Below are 19472 nucleotides of genomic sequence, written 5' to 3'. Positions count from 1 at the left end.
AAATTGAGTGGTTCTAGGTCCCATCACTTTCTATTGTAGCTACATCATGGTATGTACCTCTCCGTTTGAAGTCAAGTTTTACCCTGCATTGATATGCCTCCCCAAGCCTGTGTGCCCCATTTTTGTTAAAGGCATCACCATCCTCCCAAAGTCACCTCAGTCTTCAGTTCCTGATGACACACCCTGGTAGTGAGCTCCACTCAGAAGATACTGCCTGTTAAGTAATTCTAAGCTTTCTGGATCTTCAGTTAACTTGAACACTGAGGCCAGATGAATCTTCTTGGAGCACAGCTCTGTTCATACCCCTCCTGGGCATATGACAATTCAGTGGTCCTCCATTTCCCGTAGCCTGGCCGCAGAGCACCATTGCAGCTTAGTCTCCCACGCTCCTGCTTGCACTGCCCATACCAACCCAAAGTGACCCATCCTTGGCTGGGTCAGGCCTGGGTTCTGGGCTTACACCACTTCTCAGCCTGATGTCCACATCTCTGCAATGGAGCTCTGCACCCTAACGGCTCTAATACCTCTCTTATTTGCTAAGTTTCTTCCTCTGGTTTTAAATAAAAGTTCTTTTTGAAAGACTCTGGCCTTTATTAGTTGGGGTGAATACTAAGTTGGGGTGTCAGTATGAATCTGACAACCAGATATGATGATGGTGGTAACTGTCCCAAGCCTGGAACCTGGGTGGCAGCAATGGTGGGTTGATGGAAGTGGGAAAGGTTAAGGGGTAAGGTTTGAGACCATGTTAGGTCCCTGGAGCTCCTGTACTTAAAGAACCCATTTCAGGGAGAACAGGGAGGTGGGGACAGAAGTTCAGGAGCCGGCCTGTGGAAGCCTCCTGTATCAACCACATCTCCTGGTTTCTCTATCACATGCTCTGACATCTGGGGCCTTGCTGGCCCTCGGAGGACTGCCTCTCCCACAGCTAGCCAATACCTAGAGACAGTGAACAACTCCCTTACAAGCACACCTTTCAAAGGCAAGCTAACCAATCCAGAGCCCACACCCCAACCACCTCCTGTATCAGACTGTCATGCTCAGGGCCATAATCCACCTACCCTCATCACCCCAGGACCAGGTGCCAGACAACCAGGGACAGCCCCTAGGCCCCGGAGCCCAGTGAAACTATTCAAACCAGCCAATCCTAAACCTGCTTACCCTGCCTCACTGGATCCTTCCTGCGGAAACCACAATAAATGTTCTTGGCCACATTTCCTTTCTCTTCCTCTGCCTCCTGACTGACTCTGGTGCTCCCTGTATAGCTCCCCAGGTTGCAGCTGCCCTTGCCTCTTGGGAACTGTGAGTAACTTTGTTAAAGTTAACTTTCTTTTTTTTTTTAATTTAGTTTTTTAAAATTTAAATTCAATTAACATATAGTGTATTATTAGTTCCAGAGGCAGAGTCGAGTGATAGATCATCACGCGCCCTCCTTAATGCCCATCACCCAGTTATTCCATCCCGCATCCCCCTCCTATCCATCAACCATGTTTCCTATAGAGTCTCTTATGGTTTGTCTCCCTCTGATTTTGTCTTATTTTTCCCTCCCTTCCCCTATGATCCTCTGCTTTGTTTTGTAAATTCCACATATGAATGAGATCATATGATAATTCTTTCTGATTGACTTATTTTGCTTAGCATAATATCTAGTTTTATCCATGTCATTGCAAATGGCAAGATTTCATTTTTTGATAGCTGAATAGTATTCCAGTATATGTGTGTGTGTGTGTGTGTGTGTGTGTGTGTATACCTCATCTTTTTTTATCCATTCTTCTATCAATGGACATCTGGGCTCCTTCCATAGTTTGGCTATTGTGGACATTATAAGCTATCTTTTCAAAGACACTTGTCTTCTGTTAGCCTTACTGAACCTCAAATTTTCTACTAATACACTATATTTTAAAACACCTGAGGCTAGGGGTACCTGGGTGGCTCAGTGGTTGAGCGTCTGCCTTTGACTCAGGGCATGATCCTGGGGTCCCGGGATCGAGTCCCACATCGGGCTCCCCGCAGGGAGCCTCCGTCTCCTTCTGCCTGTGTCTCTGCCTCTCTCTATGGGTCTCTCATGAATAAATAAAAACTAAAATCTTTAAAAACAAACAAACAAAAAAATAAAACACCTGAAGCTATATCTTTATCTAGGATTCCTCTATGGCATCCATCTGCCACCAGAGTCAGAGACGGAATGCCAGGTGCAGAAATACCAATATAGGGCAGCCTGGGTGGCTCAGCAGTTTAGCGCCGCCTTCAGGCCAGAGCGCAATCCTGGAGACCTGGGATTGAGTCCCACGTCAGGCTCTCTGCATGGAGCCTGCTTCTCCTTCTGCCTGTGTTTCTGCCTCTCTCTCTCTCTCATGAATAAAAAAATAAAATATTAAAAAAAAAAAGAAATACCAGTATATGTGGTTCTCTGTAGCCAGGTGTGGTGGGCCCTGGGGTTATGCTGAGGGCTGAGGTGATATTGATGTTGTTGATCATAATTATCACGCCAATAATAATGAGAGCTAACATTCACCAAATGTGTAGAATGTTGCAGAAACTGTGAAAAGTGATTTGATGTTAATTATTCCCTAGTGATGCCAGAACATACAGGGATGTTATAAAAGCTACTGATTCAATTTTACTGCCTGCTACCTTTCTTTGGATACTCATGTTTCTACCCAGGGCCTTGTTTTGGTAAAATGCATCTAAAGAGAGTATCATATTGAGGTCTATGTTGAAAATTATATGAATTTTTATTTTAAAGGAACAAGACCCGATTTTCTGCTTTCTGCATTGATACTGCAGAAATATGGTTTCAAAAACAGAAAAAGAAAAAAAAAAACAACAGAAAAAGTCTAGCTCTTCTGTGTCACAGTCAACCACATGAGATGGTCACTGGGTCTGAGTTGACTGCAGCTATCTGGGGGTGGGAGAGGTCAACTGCAGACCCGCCCACCAGCCATCTTCCTTCCTGTACCCGACCAGCTTCATTTCCTCAGGAGAGTATGTGCATATGTCACTGGGCCACAAGGAATGGGTTGGGGCAGAGAACTGATAAGATAAAATAAAACAGAATTAACTCCAGTCCTTAGGAAAAGATGAAAAAACCCTCTTACTGATTTTATGAAGTCAGAGTATAAATTGTAATACTTAAAGTCATAAAGACTGTACAAAACCTGTAAACCAGTGGTTCTCAAAGTGTAATCTGGGGAAACTTTGGAAGCCTTAAGACCTCAGAGGGTCTATTAAGTCTAAACCATATTCACAACTACAATATACTTCTACATCAAAATACATAAAATATAAATAATATATAATCATTTTAATAGTAATAATACTTGCCTTTTTTACTCTCATTCTCTTATGATACAGTGAAGCTTTCTAGAGGCCACATGATATGCGATGGCATCACTCTGATAGCTAATATAATGTATATTTGAGTATTCTTGGATTTTCTAGAAACTTCTAAGGCTTAGGGTATAAATACGTGTTCTCTGTTCTCTTGTGCTTTTGCTAGCTGTCTTAGTTGCATCTACTATAACTGATATAACTTCATTATCACTCAATATATCATTATTTTGAAATCAGATCTTTCCTTGCTCCTATGTGGAAACAGTCTATGAGTACACTTACGGTTTTATTTTGGAATAGTATTTTTATAATTTTTCAAGAACGTTTCTAAAATTTCTCTAAAATTGTTACCTTAGGGGTGTCTGGGTGGCTCAGTCAGTTGAATGCCTGCCTTTGGTTCAGGTCATGATCCCAGGGTCCTGGGATCAAGCCCTTCATCGAGCTCCCTGTTTAGTGGAGAGCCTGCTTCTGTCTCTGGCCCTCCTCCTTGTTTGTGCACTCTCTCAAATAAATAAAAATCACTTATTCTAAAATAAAAGATAACTTGTTTATAGTATTATTTTCTTATATTTGTAAGGATGGATGATTGGCTTAAAAAGAGAGATCAGAGGATCCCCTTTCTCAGCTCAAAGCTGTACCATTTAGATGAAAAGATGCTGAGAAAAATGAAACTGACTTATCAGGAAGTTCTCTGACTCATGGAAGGGAAGGATGTATTCCAAAAAAGCTGAGCAGACTGCAAATAAACGGAATTACACGGAAGCTATCTTTCCCACAGTTTTATAGATGTCAACAGTTTGCCTTATTGTATTTTATGGAACAAAACTTTTTTGGATAATATTATTATGCCACTTAAGCTGAGGTATAATTTTGAGACTAATCAATGAGAATTGAAAAAGGATTTGAAAATTTTAAACATAGATGCGATGAGTTGTTTTTTAAGATTTTATTTATTTGAGAGAAAGAGAGTGAGTGGTGGGGACGGGCAGAGGGAGAGGGAGAGAGGGAGAGGGAGAGAGAGAGAGAGAGAGAAAGAGAGAGAGAGAAGCAGACTCCCTGTTGAGCAGGAAGCCTGATGTAGGGCTCAATCCCAGGACCTGGAGATTATTACTTGAACCAAAGGCAGATGCTTAACCACCTGAGCCACCCAGGCACCCTGCTATGATTCTTTAAAAGTCAAAAATTGAACATTTGTTTTGACTTTTTTTCAAACTAGAATTAAAAAGCCTCTGCAGCTGTGTGATGAGTATATGGGAACTCTGTATTATTTTTTTCTGTAAGTCTAAAATTATCTCCCCACCCAAATTATTAAGAAAAACAGAGCCACTGAGGAACCCTGAAGGGTAATTATTGTCTTGGTTGAAGAAACATACACAATAGCCTTGTAGAGGTTATACTGCTGAATGCCTGTTGAATGGAAAGTTAACAAAAGAAATTATAGCATGCTACATTCCAATGAAACAGTAACTTGTTGAAGCAAAGATTAAGTTGCAAACATGAAGCTTGAATTAATTAATATCTCATCTGCAGAAGTATACCTGGACTTGCTATTTGACTTGTATTCATCCGGTATCAACAGTTAACTACTCATCAAAGATTGTTTGCATAGAGATCTTTTTTGTTGCTTGGCAACAAAACATAAGTGCTGCTAGATGAAATATTAATGTATTGACTTTCATGGTTTGTCCTGTGATAACTATACTGATATTTACATTGATGGTACAGATGCAACAGAGGGTAAAACCACTGGTGTTCTAGTGTCAATCAGGCAGTGCTAACAAACATAAGTAGCAGTCATTGTATTCTCCATTGCCACTACAGGTAGACAGATAGGTAGATGGATGGATAGGCAGATGGTAAATAGATGGACAGATAAAAAAAAATGACAGATAAATCAATGATAGAAAGATGCTGCATAGAGTTTCATTTAAGAAGGTCTTTGATGATGACCACCTTGAATGGATTAGTAGGCTAAGCATCCAACTCTTGACTTCAGCTCAGGTCATGATCTCAGGGTGTGGAACTGAGCCTCGTGTTGAGCTCTGTGCTGAGCATGGAGCCTGCTTAAGATTCTCTCCCTCTCCCTCTGTCCCCCGCATCCCATCCCCAGCTCATGTATGCATGTACTCTATCTAAAGAAAAAAAAAATGTCCTGTTGAAGCAGCAGGAATTTGATTAAGTCTTGACTCTTGTGGTCTGCCTTTTTACCATTCTGTGTAACAACGTGGGATATACATGATGATCATCTTGAAAAACATTTGTGAGATAATCTGAGTTACAAGTCTAAGCAGGCAATTTTTTCAAGGAGCACCATTTTTAATTGAAAGAATGATAAACTATGGTTTTTCAGACTTGGGTGTTTAGTAGGTATTTTCTCAAAAATTAATGAGGTGAGCTTGTCATGTCAAAGAAAACAACTGATAGTATCTATTATCAATAATAAAATTTGAACTCTCAAGAGAAAACAAAAATTAAAAAAAAAAATTGTTCCTGCCACTGTGAGCTTAATAGCTTTCTAATACTTAAAGACTTTTCTGATGAGATCAGTGGGGATATTAACTAATGCAATATTTGGATGTTTTATAATGAAATATGGCAATACATGGAAGAACTGCAAAGCTGAAAAACCATTATTTCTCAAATGATTTATGCACAAAAATACAAAATCATGCATGGGTAAAAGAGCTATTGGAAGTATAAAACAGAAAAAAAGTATAAAATAGGATGTCAGCAAGAATGGTGAAGTGACTTCTGAAAATCCATTCCTCCATAAAAGCAAGGAAAATACTGGCAAAAATTGTCCAAATCAAATTTTCCAGAACTCTGGAAATTAACCAATGGCCTGTGACAATCTGAAGGGTACTTATTCAAGAAAAAAAAAAAAAAAAAAAAAAAAAAAGGCTAATTGTCAGTATGAACAGCAAATGTTGTGGCATTTAAACTTCCCTATTCCTCTCTGTCCCTAGCTCATTGAAAATTACCAGCCCTGCAATCAAAGTGAAAACCAGCAGCCAAGCAGTCACTGAAGGGAGCAGATGGGCTTTGAGCTCTCCCCAAACCCCATTCTGAGAGAACTGTCATTATTTAACCTATCTGTCAAGACCCTGGGATACACCCCTCTTACAGGGCTTCTATTTATTTGATCTGAGAGCTTGCTCAGTTGTCAACAGCCTTGTCCTCAAAGGCTTATTGAAAGCACACACATAATAAGCCAATGGGCTAAAGAAAAAATCACAAAGAAATGCAGAAAATATTTTGAGATAAATGAAAATTAAAACGCAACTTTCCAAAACCTATGGGATACTGCAAAATCACGACTCCGAGGGAAATTTATAGGGTTGGTTGAGGCTATGACAGTCCATGTTAGGTGAGCCTGGCACACACCTCTGTCAGGTAGGTCTCCTTTTGTTTTTATTTATTTATTTATTTATTTATTTGTTTTTTTCCTTTTGTTTTTATTTAAATTCCAGTTAGTTAACATACACTGTAATATTAGTTTCAGGTGTACAATATACTGATTCAACAATTCCATATATAACCCAGTGCTCATCACAGCAAGTGCACTCCTTAATTCCAATCACCTGTGTCCCCCATCCCACCCCCCTCCCCTTCTAATAATCATCACTTTGTTCTCTCTAGTTAAGAGTCTGGGGGATCCCTGGGTGGCTCAATGGTTGACTATCTGCCTTTGGCTCAGGCTGTGATCTCGGAGTCCCAGGATTGAGTCCCGCATCAGGCTTCCTGCATGGAGCCTGCTTCTCCCTCTGTGTCTCTGCCCCTGTCTCTCTCATGAATAAATGGGTTAAATCTTTAAAAAAAAAAAAAAAAAGAGTCTGTTTCTTGGTTTATCTTTTTTTTTTTCTTCTTTGCTCATTTGTTTTGTTTCTTCAATTCGAAATAATGAGTGAAATCATAAGGTATTTGTCTTTGGCTTATTTCACTTAGTATGACATTTTCTAGCTCCATCCATGTCATTGTAAATGGCAAGATTCCATTCTTTTTTATGGCTGAGTAATATTTCATTATCTTCTTTATCCATTCATCAATTGATGGACAGTTGGGCTGCTTCCATATCTTGGCTATTGTGAATAATGCTGCAATAAACATAGGAGTGCATATATCCCTTCAAATTAGTGTTTCTATATTCTTCGGGTAAATAACCAGTACTGTGATTACTGGATCATATGGTAGTTCTATTTTTAAGATTTTGAGGAACCTCCATACTGTTCTCCACACTGGTTGCACCATGTTGCATTCCCACCAACAGTGCAAACCTACCACATCCTTGCCCACTATAGTATATATATTTAATGCCTACATTAGAAAAAAAGAAGGCATTCAAGGCAATAACCTAACTTTACACCTTAAGGAACCAGGAAAAGAAAAGCAAAAGGAAGGAAATAATAAAGATTAGAGCAGAGAATAGAAAAAAAAAAAAACAGAGAAAATCAAAACAACAATATGAAAAGTTGGTTCTTGTAAAGATCAACAAAATTGATAAACCTTCAGCCAGACTGGCTGTCTTAGTCAGGTTGGACTGTAATAACAAAATACCACAGACTGAGTGGCTTAACCAATAGCAATGTATTTCTCACAGCTCTGGAGGCTGGGAAGTTCAAGATCAAAGTGTGGGCTGTTTTGCTTTTTGATGAGAGCAGAACTCTCTTCCTGGCTTGCAGACAGCCATGTTCTCTGTGTTCTCACATAGTAGTGAAAATGTTCTGTTGTGTCTCTTCTCATAAGGGAACTATTCCCATCTGATCAGAAGCCCACCCCTATGGCTTCCTTTAATCTGAAGTACTTCCTTGGAGGCCCTGTTTCCAAATTCACCCACACTGCAGGTCAGGGCTTTAGTATAAGAATATGAGAGGACACCATTCAGTCCATAGAGCTGACCAAGCAAAAGAGACAAGACTCAAATTACTAAAATCAGGAATGAAAGGCAGAATGCTTCTGATCTTACAGAAAGAAAAAGGACCATAAGGTAATACTATGAACAACTGTATACAAATCAACAAATTAGATGTCTTAGATAGAATGGACAAATTCCCAGAAAGACACAGATTATAGAAACTGACCCAAGAAGAAATTTTAAAAATTTGGATAGATTTATAACAAGTGAAGAGATCAAGTCAGTAATTTAAAAAACTTCCTGCAAAGAGAAGCCCAGGTCCAGAAGGTTACACTGGTGAAATCTAACATATGTTTAAAGAAGAATTAACATAAATCCTTCACAAACTCTTCCAAAAAAATAGGAGAACATGTTCTAACTCACATTATGAGGACAGTATTATACTGATATAGAACTAGAGCAGGAGATGTATATAATTGTTGATCACTATGCTATACACCTAAAACTAATATAATATTGTATGTCAACTATATTTCAAGTGAAAATAAAAAAAAACTAAAGATATAAGAGAAGTCACACTGCAGTCTGATATCTATTATGAGTACACATACAAAAATTCTCAACAAAATACTGGCAAATCAAATCCAGTAACATATAAAATTATAAATCATGATAAAGCAAGATTTTTCTCAGAAACTCAAGGGTGGTTTAAAATATGAAAATCAATGTCATACACTTTATTAACAGAATGAAAGTAAAAAAACCTCACACGATCATCTCAACTAATGTGGAAAAACGTCTGGCAAAATCCAATACTTAAATTCTGGAAAGAATGGCAGTGTCTCAGCCTGATAATGAGCCTCTATGAGGAACCCACAGCTAATATCACACTGGATGGTAAAAGACAGAAATCTTTCCCCTACAATCAGGAAACTGACAAAGGTGTCCACTCTTAACCACTTGTATTCAACACTGTACTAGAAATTGTAGCCAGAGTAATTAAGCAAGAAAAGGATATAAAAGACATCTAGATTGGAAAGGAAAAAATAAAATTATCTGTATTCACAGATAACATGGCATTGTGTACAGAAAATCCTAAGGAACCCATGACAAAACAAAAGAAACAAAAACTCTCCAGAGTTAATAAATGAGTTCAGTAAGGTTTTGGGATACAAGATTGAAATACTAAAATCAATTGTATTTCTATACAGTAGCAATGAACAATCAGAAAATATGATTAACAAAATACAAAAGAGAAAAAAAATACAAAAGAGACTAACAGATTTTAACAGAATAAAAAAAGATTTGTTGGTATGGTGTTTATGTTGCAACTAACCTTTTATAAACGATCACTTGTCCAATTTTGAAGTAGTATCAAAGAAAAAAATCTCTATCCAAAAAGGCTATTAAAATACTCCACCCCTTTCAATTACAATGTATTACAACAGATGGAATCCAGAAGAGGATTTGAGAATACAACTATTTTCTAATTCAGACATAAAAGAGATCTGCAAATAAAAAATACAATGCTATACTCTTAACACTTTTTTTAGGAAAGTAATTATTTTTTTTATAAAAAATATCTTGTATTAACAAATAATGGGTTGCTTACTGTCTTTTAAAAAGTAATAAATACATTTCATCAGTTTTGTTCTTTCTAATTTAGTAAATGTTGATAGGCAAAATACACATAAGCAAAAGTTCTTTAGAATCTTCAGTAATTTTTAAGAGTGTAAAAATGTTCTGAAACCAAGTTAACTTCAAACCTTATGTAAATATTATATATATTTTTCTATGTATAAAATATTTAATAATTGGCTCAGAAGGGCATGAAACTCTTGATCTCAGTGTCATGAGTTTGAGCCCTACACTGGAAGTATAGTTAGTTTACTTAAAAACAAAACAGGACATGAAGACTCCTAACTCTGGGAAACGAACTAGGGGTGGTGGAAGAGGAGGAGGGCGGGGAGTGGGGGTGACTGGGTGGTGGGCACTGAGGGCTCAGGGTACTTGATGGGATGAGCACTGGGTGTTATTCTGTATGTTGGCAAATTGAACACCAATAAAAAATAAGTTTATTATTAAAAACAAAACAAAATGAAACAAAACAAAACAGGGTAGTCCGGGTGGCTCAGGGGTTTAGCGCCACCTTCGGCCCAGGGCATGATCCCGGAGACCTGGGATCGAGTCCCATGTCAGGCTCCCTGCATGGAGCCTGCTTCTCCCTCTGCCTGTGCCTCTGCCTCTCTCTCTGTGTGTGTGTGTGTGTGTGTGTGTGTGTCTCATGATTAAATAAATAAAATCTTTAAGAAAAAAACAAAAAACAAAAAACCAACAACAGGGGTGCAGTTGGCTAAGCATCTGACCCTTGCTTGATCTTGGCTCAGGTCACGATCTCAGGATCATGGGATGGAGCCCTGTGCTGTTGTCAGGCTCTGCGCTCAGTGAAGAGTCTTCTGGAGACTGGAGACTCTCTCTCTCTCCCTCCAATCCTCCCCCTGCTCGTGCTCACTCTCTCTCTAAATAAAATCTTTTAAAAAACCAAACCAAAACAAAAAAAATTTAATAATTAAAATTTAAATGAAAAAATAAAGTCTTAGGAGTAAATCTAGGAGACTACACATCAAATTCAATGTTCAGGGAAACCTTAATCAGGATAGAAACCCAGAAACTGTGAAAGAGTCAATTTGTTTAGCTTTTAAAAAATTTTTAGGATTTTTGGCAAAAGATATTAAAATAAGTCAATGAATAAAAGATATCTTTCAGTTTTTTGCAATGAAGGTGAAAAATGGTCTATATCTGTAATGTACAGAGAATTCACATGAAGTGACATGGAAAGACAAACACAATTTTAAAAATAGGGAAAGGCCATGAATAGGAAATTACAACATATCAAATTCAAATATCCAATAAAATAAACATAAAAGACACTCATACTATGCAATGGAGATGAAAATTAAGGTAACAATGAGATAGCACTTTATCAAGAGATTGGCAAAAAACAAAGAGTGATTGCACCTATGGTTGTGGAGATGGAGGGAAAAGTTTCCTCCTCTGCTCTGCTAGTGCAATCTGAATTGTACAGCCTTTTTGAAGAGCAATCTGGAAAAATCTTTTACAATCAAAAACACACATACACTTTTCTTGCAACCTAGCAACAAAAGCCCATTAAATAAAAGTACCAGTAAATAAGGATCTACTTACAAAGATATTTACTGCGGCATTGTTTGACAAAGCAAAAATCTGGAAAACTGTACATCTATGTATGGCATTAAAAAAGAATCAATTTGGCCCCTGGCTGACCTAGAGGGCTTTTCAGAAATTAACAAGAAAAAAAAGGCAACAATGTATATGTGTGTGTCTATATCTATATCTATGCTATCTCATTTTGTAAAACCAGTATTGATGAAAACATACGTGGATATGTGTACATATATGTGTATTGTGTGTATGTATCTTACAAGAAAAATATGAAAGCACATACACATACTGATGTGGGTCAGGGGAGCAGCAAAGGATAAGCTTATAAGCTTATGCTCTCTCCTCTGGAAGACATCTCGCCTGCTTTCCTGACCACACCTTTCTCTTCATCAAGCCAGTCCTCTTACCTTTTGCCTAGGCTAGGGAAGTCCTGTCAAGACAGATATGTTCCAATATTCTTGCTGTACTTGGAATTCGTATAGCACTTGCCGTTTCTATCATACCCATGAATCTATAATCATATATTTGTTTTCTATTATTGGTTAACTGTATGTTTGTCTACATCTGTCTCATGAGAGACAAAATCGTGCAGTGGTTAATGGCATGGACTGGGGAATCAGACCACTGGGTTTGATTCCAAGGTTACTTCTTACTTACCACTTACTTAGTTCTTAGCTGTGTGAACTCAGCAAGTGCTGTATTTTCTCTGTTACCCCATCTGTGAAATAGGACTAATAACAGTACCTTTCACAGGCCTGGTATGAGCAAATGAGTGAGCACATGTATGGCACCTAGAACACTAGAACAGTGCCTGGCACGTGGTGGTGCTACAACCGGGAGCCGCTGTTATCAGAATCACAATGATCTCACCTATCCAAATTTTAAACTCTGGGAGGTATCTTAAGCCACAGAAACTCTTTTAGATTTCTTTTGTATCCCTTCGTCATTATTTCCTAGAATAAATGTTATTTCAAAGCGCTCAAATATTTGTTGAATAAATAAATAAAGGACTCATATTTGAGAAATCTCTAGAGAAGGAAATTGCTGAGCATTTGATTGTCACTTACGTGGCAACCAGCAAGTAAATGTCTGTGGCTGATCTCACCTAGCACTTAAGTCTGTTTTGTCAAGAGGAGAGAATATTTGTCTTCAAACCCGTCTTCTCAAACAGCACAGGAAGGCCTTTCTTCTCCACTTACGAGATGCACACCTCACCTTAAACTGTCATAAGGAAACAAGCCATTTGCGGTAGAAACCCAGGCCTCAGGGTTTCCTGGGGCCTGTGATTTACTGGCAGCTCTTTGGGAACATATGACATATGCTTAATACAAAAATAAATTGTATTAGATGATACGTTTGTTTCAAGTCCCTGGTGGGATGCATTCAAATGCTTACACTGCAGTGGTCATCTCCCTGTTCTTGTGTCTGTACTGGCCAAGCTTATCTAATGATGCTTGTATGTCTTTGGAGGTTTAAATGGGTCTAAGGGCTTGTGGGCCAGGAGAGCAGAGGAAGCAATTGTGAAAATAATGAAAATGCTGGTCCTTCTGATGCCGCCCTTTCTCTCTGCCTCTCGGCCGGATTCTTCCCAGCAGCATTGTAACATGCTTAGGCTTCTCCCCCATCAGAACACAGGAGAACGAGAATGCCCTGCTTAGCTGCTATCTATCTGCCCTCTTGCTCTTGCTCACATCAGATTTGTAGGAAGAGCTGCATATACTTGCCAGCTCCGTTATCCCACTTCCCACCTGCTCCCCAACTACTCAGTTTGGCTTTCGCCCCATTAGTCTTCAGAAGGGCTCAGCACCTGCCCTCTGCCCAGCACCCTCTCACTTCTCATTTCACGGGTCACTCTGCAGCTCTCTACGGCTGACCAAGGCCTCTCCACGGCACCCCCACCCCACTTCCTCCCCCTGACCTCCAGGTAGCTTTTAGTGTCAAAAAAGAGGGCGTAACTTTCCATGCCTTTCTGCTACCTGTACATAGAAGCATATACATTATTCATCAGGATGCGTATTTATGTTTGTTTTTTTCTGAAATTGAATTGTAGTGTTCACAGAACTTTGCGAGTTCCTTTTCCTATTTGACTTTGTACCCTAGACAGTCTTGGAAGTCAAAAAAGCAATTTTTAATTTTTTGTAGGTAAATGTATATATGTCACACATGTCCAGCACATCAGGACAAGTTGTCATACTTTTAGAAATTAGAAAAATAAGATTTTGCATCTGGAAGTTCTCTTGAGTTTCCAGGGGACTAGGACCAGAGGCCACAATCACAAATGCACAGATATTAACTTGATTTAGGGCAAAATGAACATAATTTCCCTTGGCTTCTGCCCACACCCTGATAGAGCCATTTTATCTTTGGAAGAACGGAGCAGGTCACTAAAAACACTGGCTCTGTCACCTGTGTTCTGGGTTTAAATATTAAATTAAGAAAATATTTTACATTGCTAAGCAAAATGACATATGATCATTTTATATGATCATATAAAATAATTTTACTTGGGAGGTGGTAGCCACATTCCAACATCTTGGATGGACTTGCTCAGATGATCTCTGGAAGTTTCTTTTAGTCCAAGTCTAGGCATCTTTCACTTTCCTTTTTCTTTCCAATTTAAAAAGTCCTATCTGCCCTTGGAGAAGGGTGAGTATAACACAGACAGCTTAGCCTTTCCCATGTTGCCCTTGCTAACAGTGTGGTAGGCCATCAGGGTCACGAGGGAGGGAGAGTCCAGGAACCTGCTCACCAGAGTTCAGCCCAAAAAGTCCTGTTTTGGCCCCAAATGCCGGGTCCTTTCCTTACAATTTCCCAATTAAACGCCATCTAAGAATCCTCTGAAAATTCTAATGATCACAACCAATATCTTCAAACACTACCCTTTTAAAATAAAAATCTGCACAAGATAGCCAAAAAGTCCAGAAAATTAAAAGATCTTTATAGGGGCGCCTGGCTGGCTCAGCTAGTGGAGCGTGTCACTCTTGATCTCTGGGTTGTGAGTTTGAGCTCCACACTGGGTATAGAGACTACTTAAAAATCAAATCTTAAAGTACATAAATAAATAAAAGATCTTGATCGTCCTTCATTTTTAGTAGACTATAATTGCTTCCACAGGTATAGTTCACAAAGTTGGAATTCCCATCGTTAACAGAACAGTTAAATCAAATGAATTTCCCCCTGTGATACAAAGGGGTTGACAGCAACAGAACAAAACAAAAAATCCAAAGCAAACAAAAGGCCAAAGAGGTAACTAACACACAAGGGGAGGAAAGATAGATCTCAAGAGGGGAACTTGTGGACATGATGACAAAAACTCACTGGAATCAAGATATTAACTTAAAATATAATTTAAAACAGAACTGAAGGGCCAGGCACAGAGCAGGTGTCTTACCACAGTCCTGAGAAGACAGAGTCAGGGAGCTGGGTTCCCTCTGGCAGCTGGCAAGTAATGGCCCAGAGGCCAAGATGCTTGCTTTTGAAAGGCCAGCAAGCTGAGAGTAAGTTTTACATCTTTAAACATTTGAAAAAAAAAAGTTTAGTGACCCACAGAAATCATATGAAATTCAAATTTTAGTGTTCATAAATAAATTTTACAAGAACACAGCCACATTCATCCATTTACGTATTGCTGGCAGCTCCTTTGTGTTACAGTGGCAGATCTGAGTGGCTAAAACAGAGATGGGGTGGCCTACAATATTTACTACTTTCCTCTTTACAGAAAAGTCTGCCAATCTCTGTTCTTTTTTTTTTTTTTTTTTTCAATCTCTGTTCTAAAGCAGATTTTACTGCCATCGACTTTGTGTGACCTTAGGCTGGTCTCCTCCCCTCTCTGGACCCACTTTCCCAAAGGAAGGGGCCTAGAGAAGGTGCTGGCCAGGCTCCCCAGCAGAGGTCCAGAATTGCACTTGCCCGAGAAGGTGGACGCAGCAAGAGCACCCGCTGGTGCCACCTACAGCTCAGGAAGAAGGTGGCAGGTGGAAGGCTGTCCGTGGGAGGGACAGTCACCGGCAGACCTCAGGGCTATGGGTGGGTGGGGGCAGGGGTAGAGGGGGCGGCTTCGGTAGAGGGCTCATGAATGACCTATCTCCCCCAACTGGTGCCATCAGTGGACAAGATCCTGACTTCTACACACCTTTGAAACCCAGAGGTCACAGCTCCAAGTGGAAACCTATCCTCCACATTCATTTCGGGAGTCATTGCTCCCCACAACCCAGAAGGCACGCAAACCAATTATTACTACTGAGAACTGAAGAGGATAATGTGTATGTTTTTTCTAGGTCTGAAGGAAAAACAAGGAAAAAGCTTATCACCTGAGAAATCCCTCTACAGCCAGTGAGTCACCATTCTCTATACTACTTCATGAGACTCACCCACATTCATTCTGAACCTTCACGCTTTAAAAAAACCAGGTAAGCAGATTTTTCACAACTGAGGAAACCCGTATGAAAACAATGCAAATAAAGGAGTCAAGCAGTTGCTTCTGTCTGCCCTGAAGCAAGACTTTCACTTTAGAGATTCTCACAGGGAGCCTTGGTGCCCAATCTTCCCAACCAGGGGAGGCTCGTGCCCCTTCAAAGCAGAAGATTCATGTTGAAGAACTGCTGTCTTTGAACCTCCCATAAAATCCAGGTGCTGTGAAACGTGGCACCTGTGTGCTGGCTGTAGCAAATCCACCCATGGTGTGGCTGGTGGTCTTCAGAGGTGGCCACCCACAAGTCCTCCCACCTGGAGCCCTCCTGTTGATGGAGTCTAACTGCCACCCCCACAGTCTGGGCTAGTCTTGTGATGTGCCCTGAGCAGAACCCAGCAGAAGACATGCTCTGATACTTCTGAGACTGGAAAAGAAGACTGGAAGCTTTGCCACCAACTGGTAAGGAAGTGTAGGCTAGACGGCTGAGTGATTAGAGGCCACATGGAGAGGCCATGGAGGATGTGAGGCCAACTTGGACACAGAAGGCAGCCACATGACATCCCATGTGAGACCAGCAGACACCCACCCAGCTGAGCTCTAGCCAACTCTCAGAACTGTGTGAAATAAAGCAGCAGGGATTGAAATATCCATTTCTGGACTACCTCTTCAAGGCAGGGAAGAGACGCAATAGTTTCACGCAAGTTTTTTATGTGGTGTCAAGAGCCTCCAACTTACTTCATCATCTTCATCTTCATCATCGTCAGACTCAAGAACACCATCCAGTAGCTCTTCTATAAAGAAAAAAATAAATGAATAACTGAGAATACAGCAGGGAACCTTGGCCAACAAAATCCTTCAGCTGCTGCAGAGACATGTGAACAGGCTAATGAGGATTAGGTGGCACCAGAACATTCAGGTTTCTGGTGCCCATGCAGCCACAGACTGAGATCATCCTAAGCAGTTTAAACCTCTTTCCCTGTTTTTACCAGAATGCAGTGTTAGTGGCATGGGAAAAGTTAAAAGTCACCATACAATTTGAGAGGAATTTTTTTTTAATTTTTATTTATTTATGATAGTCACACAGAGAGAGAGAAAGAGAGGCAGAGACACAGGCAGAGGGAGAAGCAGGCTCCATGCACTGGGAGCCCGACGTGGGATTCGATCCCGGGTCTCCAGGATCGTGCCCTGGGCCAAAGACAGGCGCTAAACCACTGCGCCACCCAGGGATCCCCAATTTGAGAGGAATTTAGAGGAAAGAAAGTAAGTGAGTATTGCTAGGCACCATGATGAATACTGTCCCACATGTTATTTATTTATTCCTTACCACGATTTTGTTGACTCTTATCCCCATTCTATAGCAAATAGCAAATGGAGGCATAAGGGACTTGTTTATGGTCGCACTCCCATAAGTGACAGAGTTGAGATTCAACTCAAGTCTATTTCTAAATCTCATGATTTTTCCACGGAGACTGAGGTAGGGGCCATGGCAGGTTGGGTTCCTGAAGGCTCCTGTGGTGCACCATTAGATTGTAAAAGAGTTCATAAAGGAGGGATAATAGCAAAATGGAATCAGAGAAAGAATGAGCCTCTGTTTCTTCATCAGTGAAAGGGGTATCAGAGCATCTACTTCCTAGGGTGGTTGAGGGGATTTTTACAACACACCAAAACTAAACCACCTGGCCCAGGGCCAGGGACATAGCAGGTTTGTTTACTTTCTCCTCTATGAAGCCTTCCCTGATCCCTTACTGAACAGTTACCTCTCTCTCCACTGAACATACTCAGCATTTTCTCTAGTTAGCACTGTACTAGAGTAGTACTAGACAGCACTGTAGTAAATAATAGTACTAGACAGGCACTACGGTAGATAGTAGTACTAGATAGTACTATAGACAGAGGTACTAGATAGCACTGTAGTAAATAGAAACCCCAGGACACCCATCATCCTTGACACGACCGTCATTTTAAAGGAAAGGACTCCATTGACTTGGCTGGATCAAGGCCAGTAGGACACCACCATCTGGCCCCACCTCAGAGGGGCCTGCACGCTTCCGTGCATATCATGGCCCCACTGCTGTCAAGAAAACTACACTGCAGGCAGGGGGAAATGATGTCATCCTGCATTTGAGCTGAAGCTCCGTTACCTGGCTTCTATCACTTCCTGGCACACGAGAAGCACTACTCCATGCCACCTGCAGCAAATGCCTATCAAACAAGTGGCTTTCAGAATGAGGTAGCTGCTATATTCATCAATTACAAGCATTTCTTTTTCAAATATGGAATGCCCTCTCTCACTTTTTAAAAAAAAATCTTATATGTTTTGTGAGGCCCTAGGCTGGTCCAGCCACATCCTTTCCCCCGAGCCCACTGGCTTGGATTCATCCTCTTCCCCGAACAATCCAGTCCTGTGAACTGACGTACCTTATAAATCTCAGCTCCAAACAAAAACAAAAACAAAAACCAAACCCCAAAACAAACCAAAACAAAAAAACCTCAGCTTCTCCTCTAGAGCATGATGGGGCCATCAGCCCTGTTTCCCATAGATCCCTGGGTTGCAGCACAACCAGCCACCCTCACTCCAGTATCTGACAGCACCTAGTGCTGGAGCTGCCAGTACCCTTCCTTCCCTGAGGACCCAGCTGGTGAAGCTGGCTCTGCCCTGCTCCTATCCTCTCTTCAGTGCCTGGCTAGGATCTGCTGGGCCCCCCTCGCTGGGGGCCACCATCATGGATATACCTCCCTATTGTTGCCGGTCGTCTCTGCTCGTCATGTCACCAGTTTTCCCTTAAGTTTCCCGGAGTAGTTCTTCCCCACCTGTGGGGTTAGGTTCCCAAAATACTAGAATTTTTCCATTTGGAGACCTTAAAACTTTATAAGAAAAATAGTGCTAGAGAACTGATATGTTTGAATGTATGGAAACCCATATACATGTTTTAAGTGTATACTAAAACAAGAAAGTCAATCAATAAAGACTGGCAATGTCATTTTTGTCTCTTAAACCAGTAAACTGCTACTAATTCAGACTCTCCTGTTAATATCCATTTGAGGATGAAGCCTGGACTGGGTGGAAACTCCAGCTCTCTCCTCTCTGGCTTTCATCACCATGCTGGTACATTCATTCATTCTGAGTCCATGCTCATGACACATATCCTTAGGTATTTGTGTGTGTATGTCTGGTCCTCCATCCAAACATTCAATGACTTTCTAATTTTGTTTCAAAGTAGCAGACTCCTAAGGAATCGGCTCTGGGGACCTACCACTTTCCCATGGATCCAGAATAACTTAAGTGCTTGAGATGAAAAAAGAAATGCTTTTGACACTCTTTATTTAAACAGGAACGTACTGAGAGAGGCAGGTATATCTGAAGCCTTTCCTGGATACACAAGGTTATAAAGCTTGAGCTCTGCCCATGATAACTTCTTGGCAAGCATATCCCTCACGTAAATGTCAACTGACCCTCCCTCTTCACATTCTTCAGCATGCTGGCTCAAGGACCAGTTTTAAATAAGAGAAAGATGGTTTTGGACAGAATGCAAGACAGAACCTCCCTCTGTGTCTTGGCTCCCAGAAAGGAGGGAAGACTGACAAGGAAATGGAGGTGGGTGTGTCTCAATAGACTGAAACACAGAGTTAGCTCTGAAGAAGATTCACAGCCCAAATGTGCCCCTGAAGCTGCAGGGG

At 40.6% G+C, this 19472-nt stretch overlaps 1 protein-coding gene and 1 long non-coding RNA gene across 8 annotated transcripts in view; one reads left to right on the top strand and one right to left on the bottom strand.

Annotated features, from left to right (window-relative positions):
* ARMC9 (armadillo repeat containing 9) overlaps positions 1 to 19472 on the bottom strand; it is a 147457-nt gene that overhangs the window by 54261 nt on the left and 73724 nt on the right. For 6 of the 7 annotated variants that reach the window (XM_038574163.1, XM_038574166.1, XM_038574167.1 and 3 more), the window contains one exon: positions 16530 to 16585. In XM_038574163.1, the coding sequence (XP_038430091.1) occupies positions 16530 to 16585 (56 nt within the window). Of the gene's footprint in view, positions 1 to 2858; positions 3031 to 16529; positions 16586 to 19472 lie in introns of those variants that run through there. The other variant, XM_038574170.1, reaches the window with a different exon arrangement.
* Positions 1220 to 18790, top strand: LOC119865963. The gene is made up of 2 exons (XR_005378805.1): positions 1220 to 1299; positions 15661 to 18790. It is a non-coding gene; the product is annotated as an uncharacterized LOC119865963 (long non-coding RNA).

The sequence above is a fragment of the Canis lupus genome, chromosome 25 (genome assembly GCF_011100685.1).
Source record: "Canis lupus familiaris isolate Mischka breed German Shepherd chromosome 25, alternate assembly UU_Cfam_GSD_1.0, whole genome shotgun sequence".
Lineage (NCBI taxonomy): Eukaryota > Metazoa > Chordata > Mammalia > Carnivora > Canidae > Canis > Canis lupus.
This window is presented reverse-complemented; position numbering and strand designations above follow the sequence as displayed.